Raw genomic sequence first — 17,769 nt, 5'->3', positions numbered from 1 at the left:
ACTTCTTAAGATGAAGAACCCCCTGAAAAGATGTTTCTGTTGAAATATCACTGTTGCTTAACACACATCATATTTCCATGAACATGAGCTACAAAAAGAAACAATTCCTTTGCAAAACAGGACAGGCAAATAAATATTTGGTCTTCCATGGAGCCACAAAACGGTATTCGCAATTAAAGGCCTTGGCTTCAACAAAATGGAATTCAGCTCTAAGGACCTGGCTTGGAGAATGGTTCAGGTGTAAACTCGAAATGTAAGCTTGCTACCCACTGCAAACAGACCCAGCTAGCTACATCTAGGCCATCTAGGGGAATAACTGCATACAAATCACAAATCCATTTAATTATTCCATGTAGCAAAAAAGCAGCTGATGGGAAATTAAAGAGGTAGTAATAAAAATCCTCATCGGGCTTTTTGTCTTCATTTCTCCCTCCTTCCTCTTTCTCCTTCCTTGATATGGGGGTGATACACAACATTGCTCCGAAAGCATCAGTGCTCTTTACGTAATCAGGAAGTATGAAAGGCCCATTTGGCTGTGGTCTGTGCTCCCAGTTCCTCAGAAGGGACAGGGAGAGAATTCTGCTTCAATCTGTGCCTCAGTGCAGGGGCTATCAGCTGTTACAGTTAATGGAGAAAGTCTGTTGGGTAATGATAGGCCCAAGGTGAGCACCAAAGATTCAGTCACAGGGAACACTGATATTGATCTGTGATGGGCAGAAGTGAGTCTGATTACACAGCACCAGGAGGGCTGGAGAGAAAATTACAAAGTTCGGTTAGTTGCCAGCCTTGGCTCATTTTTTGCCACATTTTTAAAAAGATGCTACTTCAAGAGAGTATTAGGCCAATTTTTTTTTTTTTTTGCAAATGTATTGAATATGATTATGTGGCCTACTTTTTCAGGATTTTGATATAGAGGTGTTTCTCAACCCAGTCTTCTAGATCCTACAGGAGTTCACATTTTGGCTCTACTCAAGCTCAGCATACCTGGACCAAGACATTAACCCTCTTCACTCCATGGTCATTCTTTGTTGTTGAAATTAGGCCTAGTATATATATATAAATCATTCTTATATATATATATATATATATATATATATATATATATATATATATATATATATATATATATATAAATCATTCTTATATTCTTATATATATTTATATTTTATATTATCATATTATTTACTTTACTTTTTATTTTATTTTAATATTTTATCTTTAATTTCTTTTAACACTTTCTTTTTGTCCTATCTCCTTTTAATGTTTCTTTTTATTTATACTGTAAAGCACTTTGAGTTGCATGTATGTATGAAAGGTGCTATACAAATAAAGATTATTATTATTATTATTATTATTATTATTATTATTCTATTTTAGATGTAACATGCTTTCCACATTGCTAACATAGCAATATTATAAGCCTTAGAGATTTATGAACACATACTTTGTGGTACAGAAATATAGGATGATTTGTCCTATAGAGCACTGTAGCTGCAGGCAGCACCTAGGGTAGGTAATCATACATTGAATGCAGATGAACAGTGACAGCTCATTGTAGCAAGCTCATTTCAAATGCAGCTACAAGTAGGCTATAATTTTTTATAAAAGCAATTTGTGTTGTCTTATGAATATATTTTACAATATCGTATGTGAAATATCCATGCTTAGTTAGGACTTGCAAGACAGAAGATTAATAAATCAATCAAATCGTTTGTCCATTTTCTTCAAAGGTCAATATTGCATTAGTATACACAGATTTAAATTTACACCAGTTTGGCCATGCAAACATGCAAGCCTTGTTTTCCACTTGGGCAAATCTGAACTTAGCAAATCTACTTTCTTCAAAATGACCAGTCATGTTTTTTCCTTGTTTGTTTTAGTTTAGTTCATTGTTCATTCTAATTTAATGAGTGTAGATTTCAGTTCATAATGATAGGATTAGGAATATTTATAATACGTTGGAAGTGATTCATTATGCAGAATTGTATTCTGCTGGAAGCTTAGCTGGTGTGCAAATTTTGAAAGTTATTGTTAGGGTACCCCAAATGTCAGTATGCCAGTATCAAGCATGCTAGAATCCGATTCATGATGTAAGGCTAAGAACAGACACACAAGAGAATTATTCTGAGGTGACGAGCACTGATGGAGCTAAGAACAGCTACACAGAACTGGCACTGCGAGAGGAAGCCTCTATCAGGAGATGTTCACGTACAAACGACGCATGGGCAAATCCTCAAAAGCACTGAGTTGAAAGGGAAGAATCCCATGAGAAGATTCTCGCCCAAGACTTTTTCTGAGACATGGAGAAGAAACACACCCCAAGAAAGCTGTCATTCAACTTCCCCACAATGCTATGCTCAATCTACTGCAAGTGACAAAAGGTGCTTTCTACAATGCCGGACGTGGACACCTGAGTGTAATAGAAAGGAATGATAGTAAGAAAGGTAGCTAGTTTATTTTATGAAGTTACGGGAAAGTTCATAAAGATTGAGACCTTTTTACCTTTGGATTGAATGACTGAATTGTCTTCTAAACAGAAGTTTAAAGCTATAAATGATTAGCTATAAACGGTCTAAAGTGGTCTAGCATGAAGTGGAAGAGCATGTATCCAAAATACTCTACAAACTGTAACATTAACAATCTGTAGTAAGAGACACATCAATTTAGAGTGTCACAGCAGACGGCAAAAAGGCAGTAAATTTCAAAATATTAGGACCACGTACCATCTCTCATTACACCAGAGCCCACAAGCACCTATTGAGAAGGCATGTTCTGTTGTCAAATGTTAAGAATCTTACAATATATACAATATTCACTGGTCATTCAGTACAGGTGCCTATCTGAGCTAGCTAGTTATTAACTAGTTTTTCTGAAAAGGGCAGACATTCAAGTCACATGTCAGTTCTGACAATGGCTTCTCCAGTTTGAAAAAGTACTTTGTTCAAGGCATCAACAAACTGTGATGCTGTCACCATGAAATGTACATGTAGGGAAAACACTGTTGGCCTTATCACCTGGTTCACCACAGAACCATTGCAATCAAATGTAACCAAACTCTCTACACCCGAGGAACCTGTGTAAAGTCTGGGTGATAAGTCCAACATATGCTTTAAAACCCTTGCAAAAATAGTTTATGACTGGCTGAAAACTTTCTCCAAAAGGAATCCAGATCCATTCTTACTAGTGGTGAACGGCGGTCGTTAATTTGATACTCTTATCGGGCGATATAAAAATGATCGCCGTTAATCTATTCTTAAAGTTGGGTTGGGAACTGGGTCAAAATGGATAAGCAAACTATGATGACTTTAAACTTGATAGTTTAGCTCGGCTGTATTCCTAACCAAATTGCACAGTAGGGGCGAGAACGAGTTTTTAAACCTGTTAATTACAAATCGTACGTGTTTTTACATGGATGCAGCCACGAAGTCGCCAGGTTTGCTTCATGGAAAATTCATTTTTAGGAACGTAAAGTGTTACCGGAGCGAAGCTCGGAGCGGTCGTTTTCTGCATGGTCCTAGCGCTAGATTCGTCGCTATTTAAATATTTAATTTTAACCGTTAAAACTACAGAGGACCAAAACTGACTTTTGAAAATTACGTCCGTGAGGTTAAATGTACTAAATGTTGGCTTACATTTCAAATATTATGTTTAGCTGAATAAACATGTTATCAACCCATTTTAATGTACAGTATGTAGGCTTACAAATTCATGTTTAACTGAATAAACCGTTGAACACGAGTAGCCTACATTTTATTGAGCATGTTTTTTTTTTCTTCAAGTATCAAAGTAGAACAGCTTCCTCAAGCAGTCATTGATGCATTTTGGAAACAGGAGATGAGCCCCTGGTCATCCTCTGTATTAAGAAATCCTATCTCAAAAACTGACTTTTAGTCATTACTTGGGTAGCACGCATATGAGCCATTTTAATATAGATTAATCTAGATTAATCTAGATTAATTTCAAGATTTCAGTGAGATTAATCTAGAATTAAAAAATTAATCTATGCCCACCCCTAATTCTTACACATACAGTAGTAGAAGTCTAAATAAATCTAAGTCTAAATCTTGCTAAAATTCATTTGTTCGTCTTAGCATTAAATCAAACTCATGACTCTTAATTTACGGGACCTTCTGTTGTGTTAATGTGGACAATACCTTTCAATTTCTCAGCTAAATTTGTAGAAAACCCAGTATCAACTCTAGACAACCAATGTTCCCTCCCCCTCACCAGGTCTCCCTCTTGAATGTTCATTTGACAACTTGTTGCCTTATGCCCATGCGTCGTTTGCCCAGTCCTCGGTCTTGTCCCCTGCCTGTCTTGCTACAGAGCCCCAGGTCTGTCCTTGTCCCCGGTTTTGGCCTGAAACATTGTTGGTCATTGCCTCAAGGATATCTGCTATGAGTATTTGTATACCATTTACCTTTTGTATTATTGTTTGTGCATTGCTTTCATTTTAAACACTTTTCTATTCAAAGACTCATGCATGCATCATGCCTTTTTCTCAGTTTTCCAAAACTACTTTTAAAAGTAGGTAAACATGCACACACTAAATATTTGCGAACATGTAGTATGGATTTCAGTTTGTCTTCAGCCTTGTCTAAAAAGATCAAAAACCTGTCCATAAATATTGCATTTCTCTTTTTTGTGGCTTAGGTTATACCGTGTAAACAGTGGGAAGAAGTGGTTTCTAAATGGCAGTTCATTCAGAGATCACTTTGGCTATAAATGAATTGTAATATTTTGGTGAGCAGTGCAGTGAGATGTGCAGTCACTGTTAAAGCTGTTGTTCACTGCATTCAGCCATCCTCCCTGTCTGTCCCTCAATGACTCTCACCCACTCTTCTACATTCATGAGGCATTTTCCTCATGTTTCATGTGGGGGCGCACACACACACACACACACACGCACACACACACACACACACACACACACACACACACACACACACACACACACACACACACACACACAGCTTTATCCACTCCTGTTCCTCATCCATTCCTCTCATTTGTCCCACGCTGCATTCAGATCCCACACCCACTGACGCAATGCTACGCAACAGCAATTAAACATCAAACTCTCGTCTACACCAGCCCACACATGTACACATTCACGCACACACTTGCGCTGCCCCTCAGAAAACTAAAAACTTGATAAATTCACTGCACACAACCAACAACAAATCGCAAGCTTAAGTACAGAAGTGACGAGAGGAGAGAGGAAAACAACCGCACTCACTTCTCACATCATCCCATTTTTGTCAGGAGGAATTACTGAGTTCTCTGACGATTGTTGAAGGGATCGTTTGTGTATAAAAGCTGGATGACATAAAGAATGGATCATAGAGCTTCTAGCTCTGCCACACATTTCTTGCAGGATTTAATATTAGGCACAATGGAACCAGATTTTGTGGAAAAAGTAATGTATCTGGTGATCTGAAATGGTACTTACCCACAATGGCAGCTCAAAACAGGAATGTCACAGCACATGCATAAACCATATAGCTTTTATCATCCTATATGTCTGCTTTTTCTAAAAAGTAAACAAACAAAACAAAACTACTGTAATTGAATGTGGTAACTGTTCCCCACCAGACTAAAACACTTTAATAAAAAGAAAAATGTGAAGGAAAGGGAAGGGGATGTTGGGGGGGAGGTTCTAGGTTCTATATAAAGAGCCACTGCATCATCCCATTTAAAATAAGGTTGTTTGAACTGTGGATTTGCTACTGTCGTGGCATAAAGTACAGTGCAATCCAGACATCATCTTTTGGATGCAACATAAGGTAGCTGTGACACTGCATGCCTACCAGAGCACCCCAGAGTGTGCTGGATGTTTATTGCAATGAGACTTTATTGTCACAGTAGGTATATTAAACAAAAGCACTGTGATGTCAGTATTCAAGACAAGGTTTACCAAGTCATAATATAAGGCATCAATTTGATGACATTGTATGCCTAGCACTAAATCTGAGTGTAAGAGAGAGTTATTTACTATTCATTCTGATGCTATAGTTCACAGATTTTTTTTAATACCATAGGCTTCAACATTTATATAAGTCAGATATTCTTATTGCTTTTGGACTAATTGCAGGGTTTAATTTCTACCGTACCTTCCTTTATAACCCTGTGTACGATGTCTATCCGCTACTGGATGTCAAGAATTTCCCTCTGGGATTCGCTCTGATATAAAGTATTTATCTATCTAACTCTATCTCTATCTATCTGATTGATTTGTACCATTTTGTTCTGCTGGCAATGTCTGACAGAACTTTGCCTTGATTGATTTATTTACCATTTGGACAGTTACATATAGAGCTATACAGTATCTGTAGGAGTGGTAGGATGAGTTCCCATTTGTATTTTGGTTATATTAGTGAGTTTGTGTATCATGTTCAGTGATGGCTTAGTTACCTTGAAAAAGTAATCAAGATTACTGATTACTCCTTTAAAAAGTAACTTAGTTACATTACATATTACTTTATTTTAAAAGTAACTATGTTAGATTACAAGTGTAATGATGCGGAGGAGGCAGGCACGACGAAACGAATACGGTGAAACATAACGTTTAATGACACAAGTGTAGTTAGCACGACAGCGCGAGCACACAAAACGGACACTTATGCAGGCACGAACTCAAGACAAAGACGAGCACGAGACATTGTGCGAACACACATTAAATAAGTGCTGAACACATTCCCCAGTGATCACGAGACAAGACACAGGTGAGACTAACGACCACGCTCACAAACGACCCACACCCATGGAACTACAAACATGGACATAACTGCACGCAGACCACATAACGACACGCCCAAAAGGAGGGGTCCAGAGCTGTCACCGTGACAACAAGTTACTTTAGTAGTTACATTCAGCAGCAAAATAAGTTTTTCCAATACTCACTTTATTGGAAGTGCATTTTTAACAGTAACAATGTATTTCCTGACATTTAAATAATGTATCTCCTGACATTACGTTTGTGTTGCTGTGCAGTATTATTTGTAAATGTATTTAAACGTAATACAATCGAACTATTCAGTCAAACAGCTATTTGTTGTGAAACGAAATACAATTACAATTTCAAGCATTTTTAAATACTTTATACTAAATACTAAAAATGTAAAAATTTTTAAAGCCAAAATTCCAGCACTTTTCAAACCAGGAACACAATGCAACGTTAGAATTTGTCAGGTAAATGTTCCTTCCCCTGTTTTTTAGGGGTATTTCTTTACACTACCACATATAGTTATGGAGAACACTGCACAGAATGACGTGAACGCGCTCGCGCTCTCACAGGTTCGCGCGGGGCGTGCGAGGTTGAACGCTACAGTCAGACGCAAAAGTAGAAGAGCCCAGAAGAAAGCAAATATATATATTTTTACTAAGGAAAATAAAAATAGTAACGCACAGTTACTTGGATAAGTAACTTTAATCTGATTACTGGACTGGAAATAGCCCGTTACTGAAAAAAGTGGTAAGATTAGAGTAACGCGTTACTAAGTAACGTGTTACTGACATCACTGATCATGTTTAGTCTCATTTTGCAGCATGTTGTCTAGTGGGAAAGGTTATGCTATACAGGGTAAGAGTTACATCACTCACTGGAAAAGTTTGTAGACTTCACCCCAAAGGTGGCCGTCCTATGTGGAAATGTATTCTGTATGCAAATGTACTCTTGTCTATACCATCAACCTGATTACCACTGGTTAACCTGGTTTTTTGTAACTGCTGTACCGTTGATATGCTGGTCTTAAAGGGAGAGGATTTTGGGTGTAGGCTCTCTCCATCTTCTGCCTTGACTCTATCTTCTTCCTTGCACCATGAAGCAACCTGCACTGGTCGGTATTTCCGCTTCCATCGAGTATTATCCTGTTAGTTTAACGTAGAATAATTGTTCTATTGTTTTATATTTTGTTGGTTGCTGAATTAATCTGATTAATTGTGTAACTACGGTCTCCCGTAGCTGTAGTGGGACAGATCAGGTTCATAATTTGTGTCAGATAAAGGTAAATGTATGCTAACACCAATTCACTATAAAGTATCGGATCTGCTGTGCGTGTTTATGATAAACCTCAGAGAAAGCAGGCTATTGTTTATAGCAAGAAACTTTATAACGTTGGTTGGGTACAGAGCCCTCCATAATTATTGGCACCCCTAGTTCTGTTTGCAATAATAGAAGTCAAAAAGGTTTCTTTTTTATTTGCACTTTCCATACTGATCCAGCTTTTTCAGATTTGGGAGTGTAATTGAATACATTGTGTTTTGAATGACTGTTTTGACATTTTTTAGGATGTTGATGAAGAGCAGACATTCAGCAGGTTTGGTGGGATCCTCATTGTGGAGTGTGATGGAGGGGGCCACCCATCAAACTCCCTGTGATGGAGGAGGGCACCCATCAAACTCCCTATGATGGAGGGGGCCACCCATCAAACTCCCTGTGATGAAGGGGGCCACCCATCAAACTCCCTGTGATGGAGGGGGCCACCCATCAAACTCCCTGTGATGGAGGAGGGCACCCATCAAACTCCCTGTGATGGAGGGGGCCACCCATCAAACTCCCTGTGATGGAGGGGGCCACCCATCAAACTCCCTATGATGGAGGGGGCCACCCATCAAACTCCATGTGATGGAGGGGGGCACCCATCAAACTCCATGTGATGGAGGGGGCCACCCATCAAACTCCCTGTGATGGAGGGGGGCACCCATCAAACTCCCTGTGATGGAGGAGGCCACCCATCAAACTCCCTGTGATGGAGGAGGCCACCCATAAAACTCCCTGTGATGGAGGAGGGCACCCATCAAACTCCCTGTGATGAAGGGGGCCACCCATCAAACTCCCTGTGATGGAGGGGGCCCCCCATCAAACTCCCTGTGATGGAGGAGGGCACCCATCAAACTCCCTGTGATGGAGGGGGCCACCCATCAAACTCCCTGTGATGGAGGGGGGCACCCATCAAACTCCCTGTGATGGAGGGGGGCACCCATCAAACTCCCTGTGATGGAGGAGGGCATCCCAGAGCAATTGGTCTTTATACTACATAAATAATTTAGGATGAACCAACCAATAGAAATACACCAAATTATTTGGAATAAAAGATTTTTGCTTAAATTTATATTTTTGAGATACATGTTTTTCATTGGGCACTGCAAATTTATAGTTAACATTTTTTCTTGAATGTGTATGTTCAGTTAATTTTCAGAATTACTGTTTATGCTTCATGTCTGCTTCTCTCTGCACTACAACTGAAAGCTTCTTGTTGACTAATAAGAGAAAATATTTTCATCAGCCACTTTGGTGCAGCGTTCAACAGATTAATGCAGGGAATAATTCATGTAAGGTCATAGTTCATATTTTCTTTGCAAACCCTCAATTTTTAAACTTTATGTCTCGGTGATGTCTTATAAAAAAAAAAAAAAAACAAAAGAAAAGTACTGGTATCAGGACTGGCACCACGGGGGGGGGCAAAAGGGGGCGTCGCCCCCTCAGGCGAGGTGTCCCGCCCCCTCAATGTAAAAAATAAGACCCATTTATTTTACAGCAATCGCTACATGGCGCCCCCTCGCCCGCTCAACAATCGTTACCCCCCCCCCCCCCCCCCCCCCGCTTACAATTTACTCCCCCCCACCACTGTATTTGTTCTAGCGCCGGCCCTGACTGGTATGAATAAATGTGGCTGTATATCAACACTGTCTTATTTTAAAGATTGTATGCACAGTTCCTGGAATGACAGATAAAAAGCTCAGTATATTTAAATATTTGTACCAAGTATGCAACACTACATATCTTGTGGGTTATGTTGTGATTGCACCAGAATTTATTCATTTTCCAGTTTCTTCACTTTGAAGTTTAATTTTAAGTGTAACATCAACCAAATTTTGTATTTGCACAACTTGGAGTTTTGTGAGTTGCTTTCACTTTTTTCAGTTTTATGAAACTGCTGCTCTTTTCCAATAAATAATATTTGATGCCATTGACTTCTGGATGTTTTGCAGTTGTAATATTAGTGCCACCTGAATTTAGAATATTTTTGGTATAAACCAGTACAATGTGCATATTTTGACGAGTGTCAACGTTTTATAATAATTTCATTAAACTTACACAAATCAGTTGTGCAAGAGTTACTATGACATGGTGCAGTCCATATTGAGTGTAAAGTACTTAGGGTTTGTCTGTTGAACTTAAAGACATGCGTTTGTTCAACTCAATTCAGTATTACAAATTACCAAAAAAAAATGAGTTTTGAAAACTTTAATTCATTTGAGGCAACTAATTCTCAAATGATTTGAGTAAACTTAACTTATTAGGGTTTATAGAGTGGCCAATTATACTCAAAATGGTTCACAAGGCACAAAATCAAGTTATTCTCATGGCCATCTCAGTCCCCAGACCTCAACCCAATAGAAAACCTGTGGGGTGTGCTGAAGAAGACAGTGCATAGGAGACGACCCAGGACTCTGGACGATTTAGAGAGGTTTTACAAAGAGGAATGGGCAAAAATCCCTCTTTCTGTATTCTCCCATCTTATGAAGATGGGAGAATTATGGAGAGGATTAATTGCTGTCTTGTTGGCAAAAGGAGTTTGCACAAAGTACTAACACCAGGGGTGGCAATAATTGTGGAACAGGTAATTTTATGGGAAATAATTATTTCTTAGTCAGGATTTTTTCTTTTTTTTCATTTGAGTTGAAGGTTGCTTTTTCTTCATTTTTTCAGAGTGAGATTATGCTTCTGAAATTTAAAAAAGAATGTATTTTAACACATTTTAACTAGGTGTGCCAATTATTATGGAGGGCACTGTATATACTTCATTCATTACGTTTTTATGCACATTAGTCCTTCTTCTGCACCTGCTTCCGTCCATGGTTGTAGGCAAGCAGGTAAATATTATATATCATAAATTAAATATCTTAACTAAAACCCCTACATGTTACTACCAAACTTTGCACTCAAAATAATTTTCATAATGGCCTAATAAAGCATTGACATAATCCTGGAAGTCTTAACTGAGCACTGTGAGAACAGAATGAATGTGCTAACTGAAAGGTTTTTGAACTTTAGATTCATCTTTTGGAACTTGAGCAAATTTGCATATCTGACATAAGAAGTCATGCTTTCAAGTGAGAGGTCTGGTGAAAAACAGATTTGATGTATTTTTAATATATTCTCAAAGGTTTAAAAATTCTTTTGAGATGCAAACCTAGCAGAAAGACCTGCAAAACCAACATAATGCTATGCCTCAAGTCAGTTTAGAACAGGAAAAGAACAGAAAATCTGTTGAGTCACAACGTACATATAATGAAAAACAAACTCATCTGAAGCCAACAAGTCTTGTTCTTTTCTGTCATAAATGTACTGTCTGTGGAAATTGACCATATGCTACAGAAGTAGTAAACATAGATTAAGTTGAAAAATTGACTATTCCCTAAATGTTCTTGAATTCTGCTCAGATGTGGCATCATTAGGAAACAAATGAAGACAATTCAACATTGCTGATATGCATCATCACAGACGTATTTCACGCAACATCACAGAGGATATGTGGCAGTGGAAAGTGTGACAATATTGCTGCTCTGTACTAAATTAGTGTCTGTAGGTCTGGACCCAAATATTGTCCTATTCAGCTTTCAACAAAGGCAAACAGCAAATTTTGTACTATATTGTAGTATATGTGGAATTGGCAGCACAAAGTTCACATTATTTGTGCTAGTGGGGCTGGGTATTATCTTAGTCACTGGGAAGGCCATCATAGATTTTATGGGTTGTATTTGCTGGTGGCATAGTGGCTTGGTTTAAAAGAGTGTATGTCTGTGTGTGTGTGTGTGTGTGTGTGTGTGTGTGTGTGTGTGTGTGTGTGTGTGTGTGTGTGTGTGTGTGTGTGTGTGTGTGTGTGCGCGTGTGTGTGTGTGTAGTAGTAGTAGTAGTAGTGAGGCCAGGCCAGTCTTATGGAGGTGTTATGGTGGGCCTAATTCAATGAATCCTGTGTATATGTACTATTACAATACTGTTTAATTGTGCTATTAAATTGTGAAATACCATCTCATCTCACAATGCCACATTTCAGTTCACTCTGGCCACATCAAAGGGACAGCAAAATAGCTCAGCTGTTTGGAAACGCTTTAAGCTGACCAGACAACGGCAGCATGGCTGCAACTTGATTGTGATTTACTGCGGTATTTTCAATCTTGGTCCCTGATCTATAATACAGCATCAGACAGCAGCCTGCGATAAACTATGATGCGATAAACAGTCAGGCCACCAGTACCCAGTGGTCAATGTTTCAGTTTGGTTTTCCCAGTGCAGGTATATTTTACATTGTCTCTTATGGAAAACATGACACACTCTACAGTCTGAAGGGATGTGATGAAACCCAACAGGTGGTTGTTTGGCTATTATACTTGATGTATTTTAAAATAGGATAGCCTATCATGCATGGCTTTTGATTTTTTACTTATAAACTCAAAAATGACCAAGGTTTAGGTGTTATCTAAACCACATGTGTTACCGCTGGTTTTAAAATGGTGTCAGTGGTGCTAAATCGCACTACCGTAATAAGCTTTAGGTGGAAAAAAATTCAGGACTGGCACTGAAACATTCAAGCCTTATGCCATGAAGGCCTGCCCTTTTTGTTTATTTATTTTTCATTTGTTGTACTGTGGTAATTGAAAACATCAGATCTGCCAGAAAACGGTCAGAGTATTAAACTGCTAGGCCTGCTGTTATGGCTAATAAATGTTTTGTTGTTGAAACAGAAATACATCCAGCAAAGCTCTGGATATTTGTTGTTGATTAGTACCTAAGCTCCAGAGCCTAAAAAAGGCATTCGGGACTGCCTGAGAGAAAAGCAGGATAATTTCACACCAATGAATATTCAGAGGGTCATTAAGTGCAGATAGGATTTCACTACTTCTATGCTAATAAGTTTCTAAAGCAGCCTGTGCTAGAAACTGCATGAAAAGCACACCTCAAGGCCATGCATATACAAAATAATTGTTAGTACAAGGAAGTTAAGGAGATAGAGGAAGAAAGAGTGAGAGAAAAGCAGAAAAAGGCAAGTGCTGTGACCTAATTTCACTCTGCAGAAGCTGGATACAGTTAGTCAAGACAGAATTACACAGTCAAGCATTTGCAAATGAGTCTGTAGCCAGAAGTGTTGAGATGCTACACCAAACATCTTTTCTCACTATGTTTGCTCAGAGAAACTCCCAATGGCAAGCAAAACTCCCCCAGGCAGACTTTTACCAGACAAGCAAACCAAGAAGGTTCAGTGTGATCCAAACCTTGGAGTAATATTATAACTTCTGACAATAGAAGGTGGTCCAAGAGATAATCAGTTTGCCCCTTTCCAATTTGCTACAAACATTCTTCTTTCCGCACTGGTTATGATCTTGTCTCTACCTAAACTCTTCCTACAAATATTGCTGACTTACAGTCTCAGGATGCACCAGCTGATTCTGCTCCTCCTCCTTACCACCATCGTTGCAAAAAAAAAACAAACAAAAAAAAAACAAAACAAAAAAAAACCCCATTTTTATCAAGATGGTGTGACATACTTTAGATAGGGTACAAATACACTGGGTGACCCGCTGACAACTGCAGCTAACTCTGCAAATGTTGCCTGCTTCTCACATTTATCTCACCGTTTGTCAGCATCTGTCATAAAATATTCAACATGCGGGGTCTTGTGTAGAGGCGGCATCACTGTAGATCAGGTTCGTTTGAGCAGCGCGTAACTGAAGTGTGGGCTTACCACTTCACTTCCACAGAACCAAATATGTGTCAGTATCTATGTGTCTGAGGAATCTCCTAAGACACATAATCAGACATGCTCAGACTAATGTAGGTCAGGAGGGACCTTCAGTCTCAAATCTCAAGATACCCTCAAGTCCGGCAGGTTCTTTTGCCAATCTTGCCAAGCATTCAACCTAAACCTAAACCTAATTTACCCAGGCAAAAGTAGTGACAGTAGAGAGTGCAACTACATCAAGCTTCCCTAGGACCCTTAGTGCCATTAAAAAAGCAAGACTTGATTAATTGATTAGATTCATAATCCAAGTTCTGTAGAATCACTTTAGCTCGCAAGCACAGACAACATATAGCATGTGCAGTCTGGACACAGCAAAGGTAAACATGCTAACACGCACAATAAAAAATAAAATAGTGGTAATTGTGGGTTCCTTTCCTCACACTCTAGTATGATAAAGCAGAAACATCAGCTCTATTAAATATTTAAACCTCTAAAACAAAATCAATGGCATGGTATTAAAATAGCTGTGCCCTTTTTTGTGTGTGTCAGCATTCCCCTGCATCCTAGGTGATCATAAAGATGGCCTGAGAGGGGGGCGCCCTCACCTTTCATGCCTTCAGGCATTTGAATCTTCGCCGCAGATCAAAATCTTTCTAATAATTTCAAGCCCAGCAGCAACATGTTATATTTTTAAAGGTGTGGATATGAAATATTAGCTAGTAATCAACTCTACATCTCTCTGCATCTTCATGTTCAGTCTTACAGAGCATTCATTCCTCTAAATTACAGCTGGGCTTTTTCATTAGGAGAAACCCCAATGCACAAGCATTATAAATTTGCCCAAAGTCATACATCCAAAGATATAGCATACTGCACTACAGACTGCATACTTTCACCACACACAGTGGTATAACTTGGAATAGTATAGTGTAGGAAATCCTTAGCATTCCCAAACTTTTCCTTTGTCAAACGTTTCTGAAGTGGCTTACAGAGAAATGCCAGAGTCTAATCTTATTATGTGGATTGAGAGTAGGTCAATGCTTCCTGGGCATTGGGGACCCCTGCAGAAGGACGGGTGAGGGGCAGATATTTGGCATCCTGCCTGGAAGTTCAAGAAGATCATTCCATCCCCTGAGATTCAATCATCACAAATACCTATTGCAAGTTACAATAAATGTGGGCACTCTTTGCCCCTTTGTAGCCCTCTGCTGGCTAAAAACGAGATCTATTTTAACACATGGCAAGTTCTAGAAACGTAAGCTGCTCCCACAGCATAGGGAATCAGCTATCACCAGGACTAGTGCTGCTTATGTGGCTGCTATTAGTGTGACAATGTGCCAGGTACACAAGGCAAAACTAGGAAATCATATGCACGTACCTGGGTTCAATTATGTGTTCAGTAAATCAGAGAGGTTATGTCTTGCTTATAGCTGAGACACAAACCAATTTTAGCCAATTTGCCAAATGGGGGAATGGTTCTTGTGGACAAACACGGAGCTCTCGTCAAGAACTTTTGATCATACAGTTTGACAGGGTTAAGGATGAACAATATATTCCTTAAAGGCACAAAATCAATAGATTTTTTTAAAGTAGCCAAGAGCTTTAGGTTTGAGATTGCCACCATGATGTTGACAATTTCAAGCCACGCATTATGGACACACACCACCTTCTGCGATTCTATAGAAATTTTACAGTGACATCAACATATATGATATGGCAACCAACACCAAAGACTTCACCAACCTCAAAAAAGGATTTAACTAGATTTTTTTCAACTATAGCATTTATTGTCTCATGAGGACATGGATTTAATAGAGACTACAAATTACTTCTGTAAGTCACTAGGGACAAGAGAGTCTGCCAGGTTATGTAAAAGTAATCAGACTCGGGTGGTGTAAAGGTAATCAGACTCAGGTGGTGTAAAGCTAATCAGACTCAGGTGGTGTAAAGCTAATCAGACTCGGGGTAGAATGTTTATCAAGACCAGCCTAAAGTGTCCAAGTCTACACACCAACTGCAGCATATATGTTCATGCACACCTCATTATTACTGAGACCTAATTACATTTCACTGTTGATAATTACATACTGCCATACGAGAGCTGAACAACCTAAACTAGGAATAAAAGCGAAACCCATTAAGCAGCTTAAAGGCCTTTGAGACTGCTGAATATGTTAAGCCTGGTTCTGAATAATATATCAAATGTGACACAATGTAATCTATTTTTGAGTCAATTTGAATTTAAAATGAATGACCCGATTGAGATGCAGTGTGTTGTGTCTCTGCACATGATGACAACAGTACATCTTTATTTTTGGAAGTGTTACTGGTCAGGGAAATTTAGATATGATAGGTGTGAAATACATCAGTACAGAATGTAAAGGACATACACAACAAATGCTCCTGCAGGGGGACTGATGCATATTTATGATTATTAATATAAGTTTTATGAATGTAGCAGAACAGAAATGGTTATTGAAAGTTCAAGTACAAGCCAGACCTGCTTAAAGGGAGTATTAGGAGAACCGCTATATATAAAATTCTATATAACTTAAGCATGCAATTTAAGTGGGAGTTTCAATTTTTCAGCCAATGTCCCATGGTGACACCAAACACAGTAAGTAAGTGGTGCTAATGGGCACAAATGAGACCACCAGCAGAGGATCTTAAGTGCCACTGCGCCACTGTCGGAGCATCTGCTGATAGACGTTGACACAAGAGCTCACATGAGAGTAACCTGAGCAACCTGAGTAGCATTATCAAGCTGTCCTTTACTGAAATAGCTGCCATACCATTCAAAAGGTACCAAGTCTGACTAATGTGGATTAGATGTTTTATCCAGTTTTGTGTAATTGCTTTAATCAGTGCACAAGCATTGATTTCAGAAACTGAGACAATATGTAAAATGCACAGACAGTGAAGACTGAATGCAAAGGCATTGAGTTTCAGAAATGGGGACAATGTTGAAATATACATAAACATACACAAGCACAGACAGAAACATAAATCACAATCTATATATTTTAACTTCTCAAGCAATTTTATTTGAATATGGTGAGTTGTATGAAAGTATCAATGTTCTCTTCAGCATTAAATTTAAGTGTCGGCTTCCCCTCCCACCCTGGAGGATCAGGAACTCTGCAACGAGCCCGTGTGTGTGTGTGTGTAAGAGAGAGAGAGAGAGAGAGAGAGAGACCCTGCTCCTTTTCCCACACCGCCACAGGTCAAAGTTATTATTAAAACCATGTTGGTATAATGACGAGAGTATTAGAGAGTTGAGTATGAGACAGAGAAAAGGGAGAAAGTTTTCCCACGGTGGTCTTACCACTGATGCAGAGGCTCAGAGAGCAGAGGCTCTCCTCACAGGTCTCAGGGCTTTCCGCCTCCCACTGGAAGTCCCTCTCCCTCTTCCTAGGAGACATCCGCCTCACCACGTTCAGCACCCGGTTCACTTTGTCCATCCTGCGCTCTTCTGTTTATTTCTTCAGCGCACCCGCTCGTCCTCTCGCTTCTGCTGATCGCATTAGACGCGCCGACTCGTGCAAACAAACGGAGGAACAAGCTTTTTCGCGCCGAGCTGAGAGAGTGCGGGGGGGTAGTGTTGGGGAGGGGGGGATGTACCCAGCATGCTCCCCTCTCTCTGTGAAGCTGTATCCTGCTGCTTCTCTGGAACAACTCTCAGCCTACTGCCCACCCCTCCACCACCCCCACCACTTTTTTTAACCTCCCACTCCTCTCTCTCGTTCCTTCATGCACTATCTCCAGCTTTAATCCTCCTTGTGAAAGGCCTGTCTAATCAGCTAAAATATCTCATCAGGACTGGGCAAGAGGGAGCAGGTTGGGCCTGGTACACGGGAGGGCCGCAAGGTCCCTCAGGGAAGGTCATCGTGTTGTGGGACATGCTGACAAGATAAAACACGTCTTTCCATTTAAAATATAGTGGCTAGCTGTATGCTGAACTTTTGAACAGTATCAACAATTTAGGGTTGGTAAAAAGTACAATAAATTGGGGTGGGGTCTACAT

The 17,769-nt window shown here is 39.5% G+C and overlaps 1 protein-coding gene across 6 annotated transcripts in view; it reads right to left on the bottom strand.

Annotated features, from left to right (window-relative positions):
- Window positions 1-17,769, bottom strand: part of grip2b (glutamate receptor interacting protein 2b) — a 186,448-nt gene that overhangs the window by 111,506 nt on the left and 57,173 nt on the right. For 2 of the 6 annotated variants that reach the window (XM_077008417.1, XM_077008433.1), the window contains exon 1: window positions 17,071-17,341. The exons of 2 other annotated variants lie outside the window; for them this stretch is intronic. In XM_077008417.1, the coding sequence (XP_076864532.1) occupies window positions 17,071-17,206 (136 nt within the window). In that variant the 5' untranslated portion in view covers window positions 17,207-17,341. Of the gene's footprint in view, window positions 1-17,070; window positions 17,342-17,769 lie in introns of those variants that run through there. 2 more of the 6 variants (XM_077008408.1, XM_077008424.1) reach the window with 1 other exon arrangement.

This window comes from Brachyhypopomus gauderio, chromosome 1, assembly GCF_052324685.1.
Source record: "Brachyhypopomus gauderio isolate BG-103 chromosome 1, BGAUD_0.2, whole genome shotgun sequence".
Classification (NCBI taxonomy): domain Eukaryota; kingdom Metazoa; phylum Chordata; class Actinopteri; order Gymnotiformes; family Hypopomidae; genus Brachyhypopomus; species Brachyhypopomus gauderio.
The sequence above is the reverse complement of the archived record's forward strand: the minus strand, read 5'-3'. Positions and strand labels throughout refer to the sequence as shown.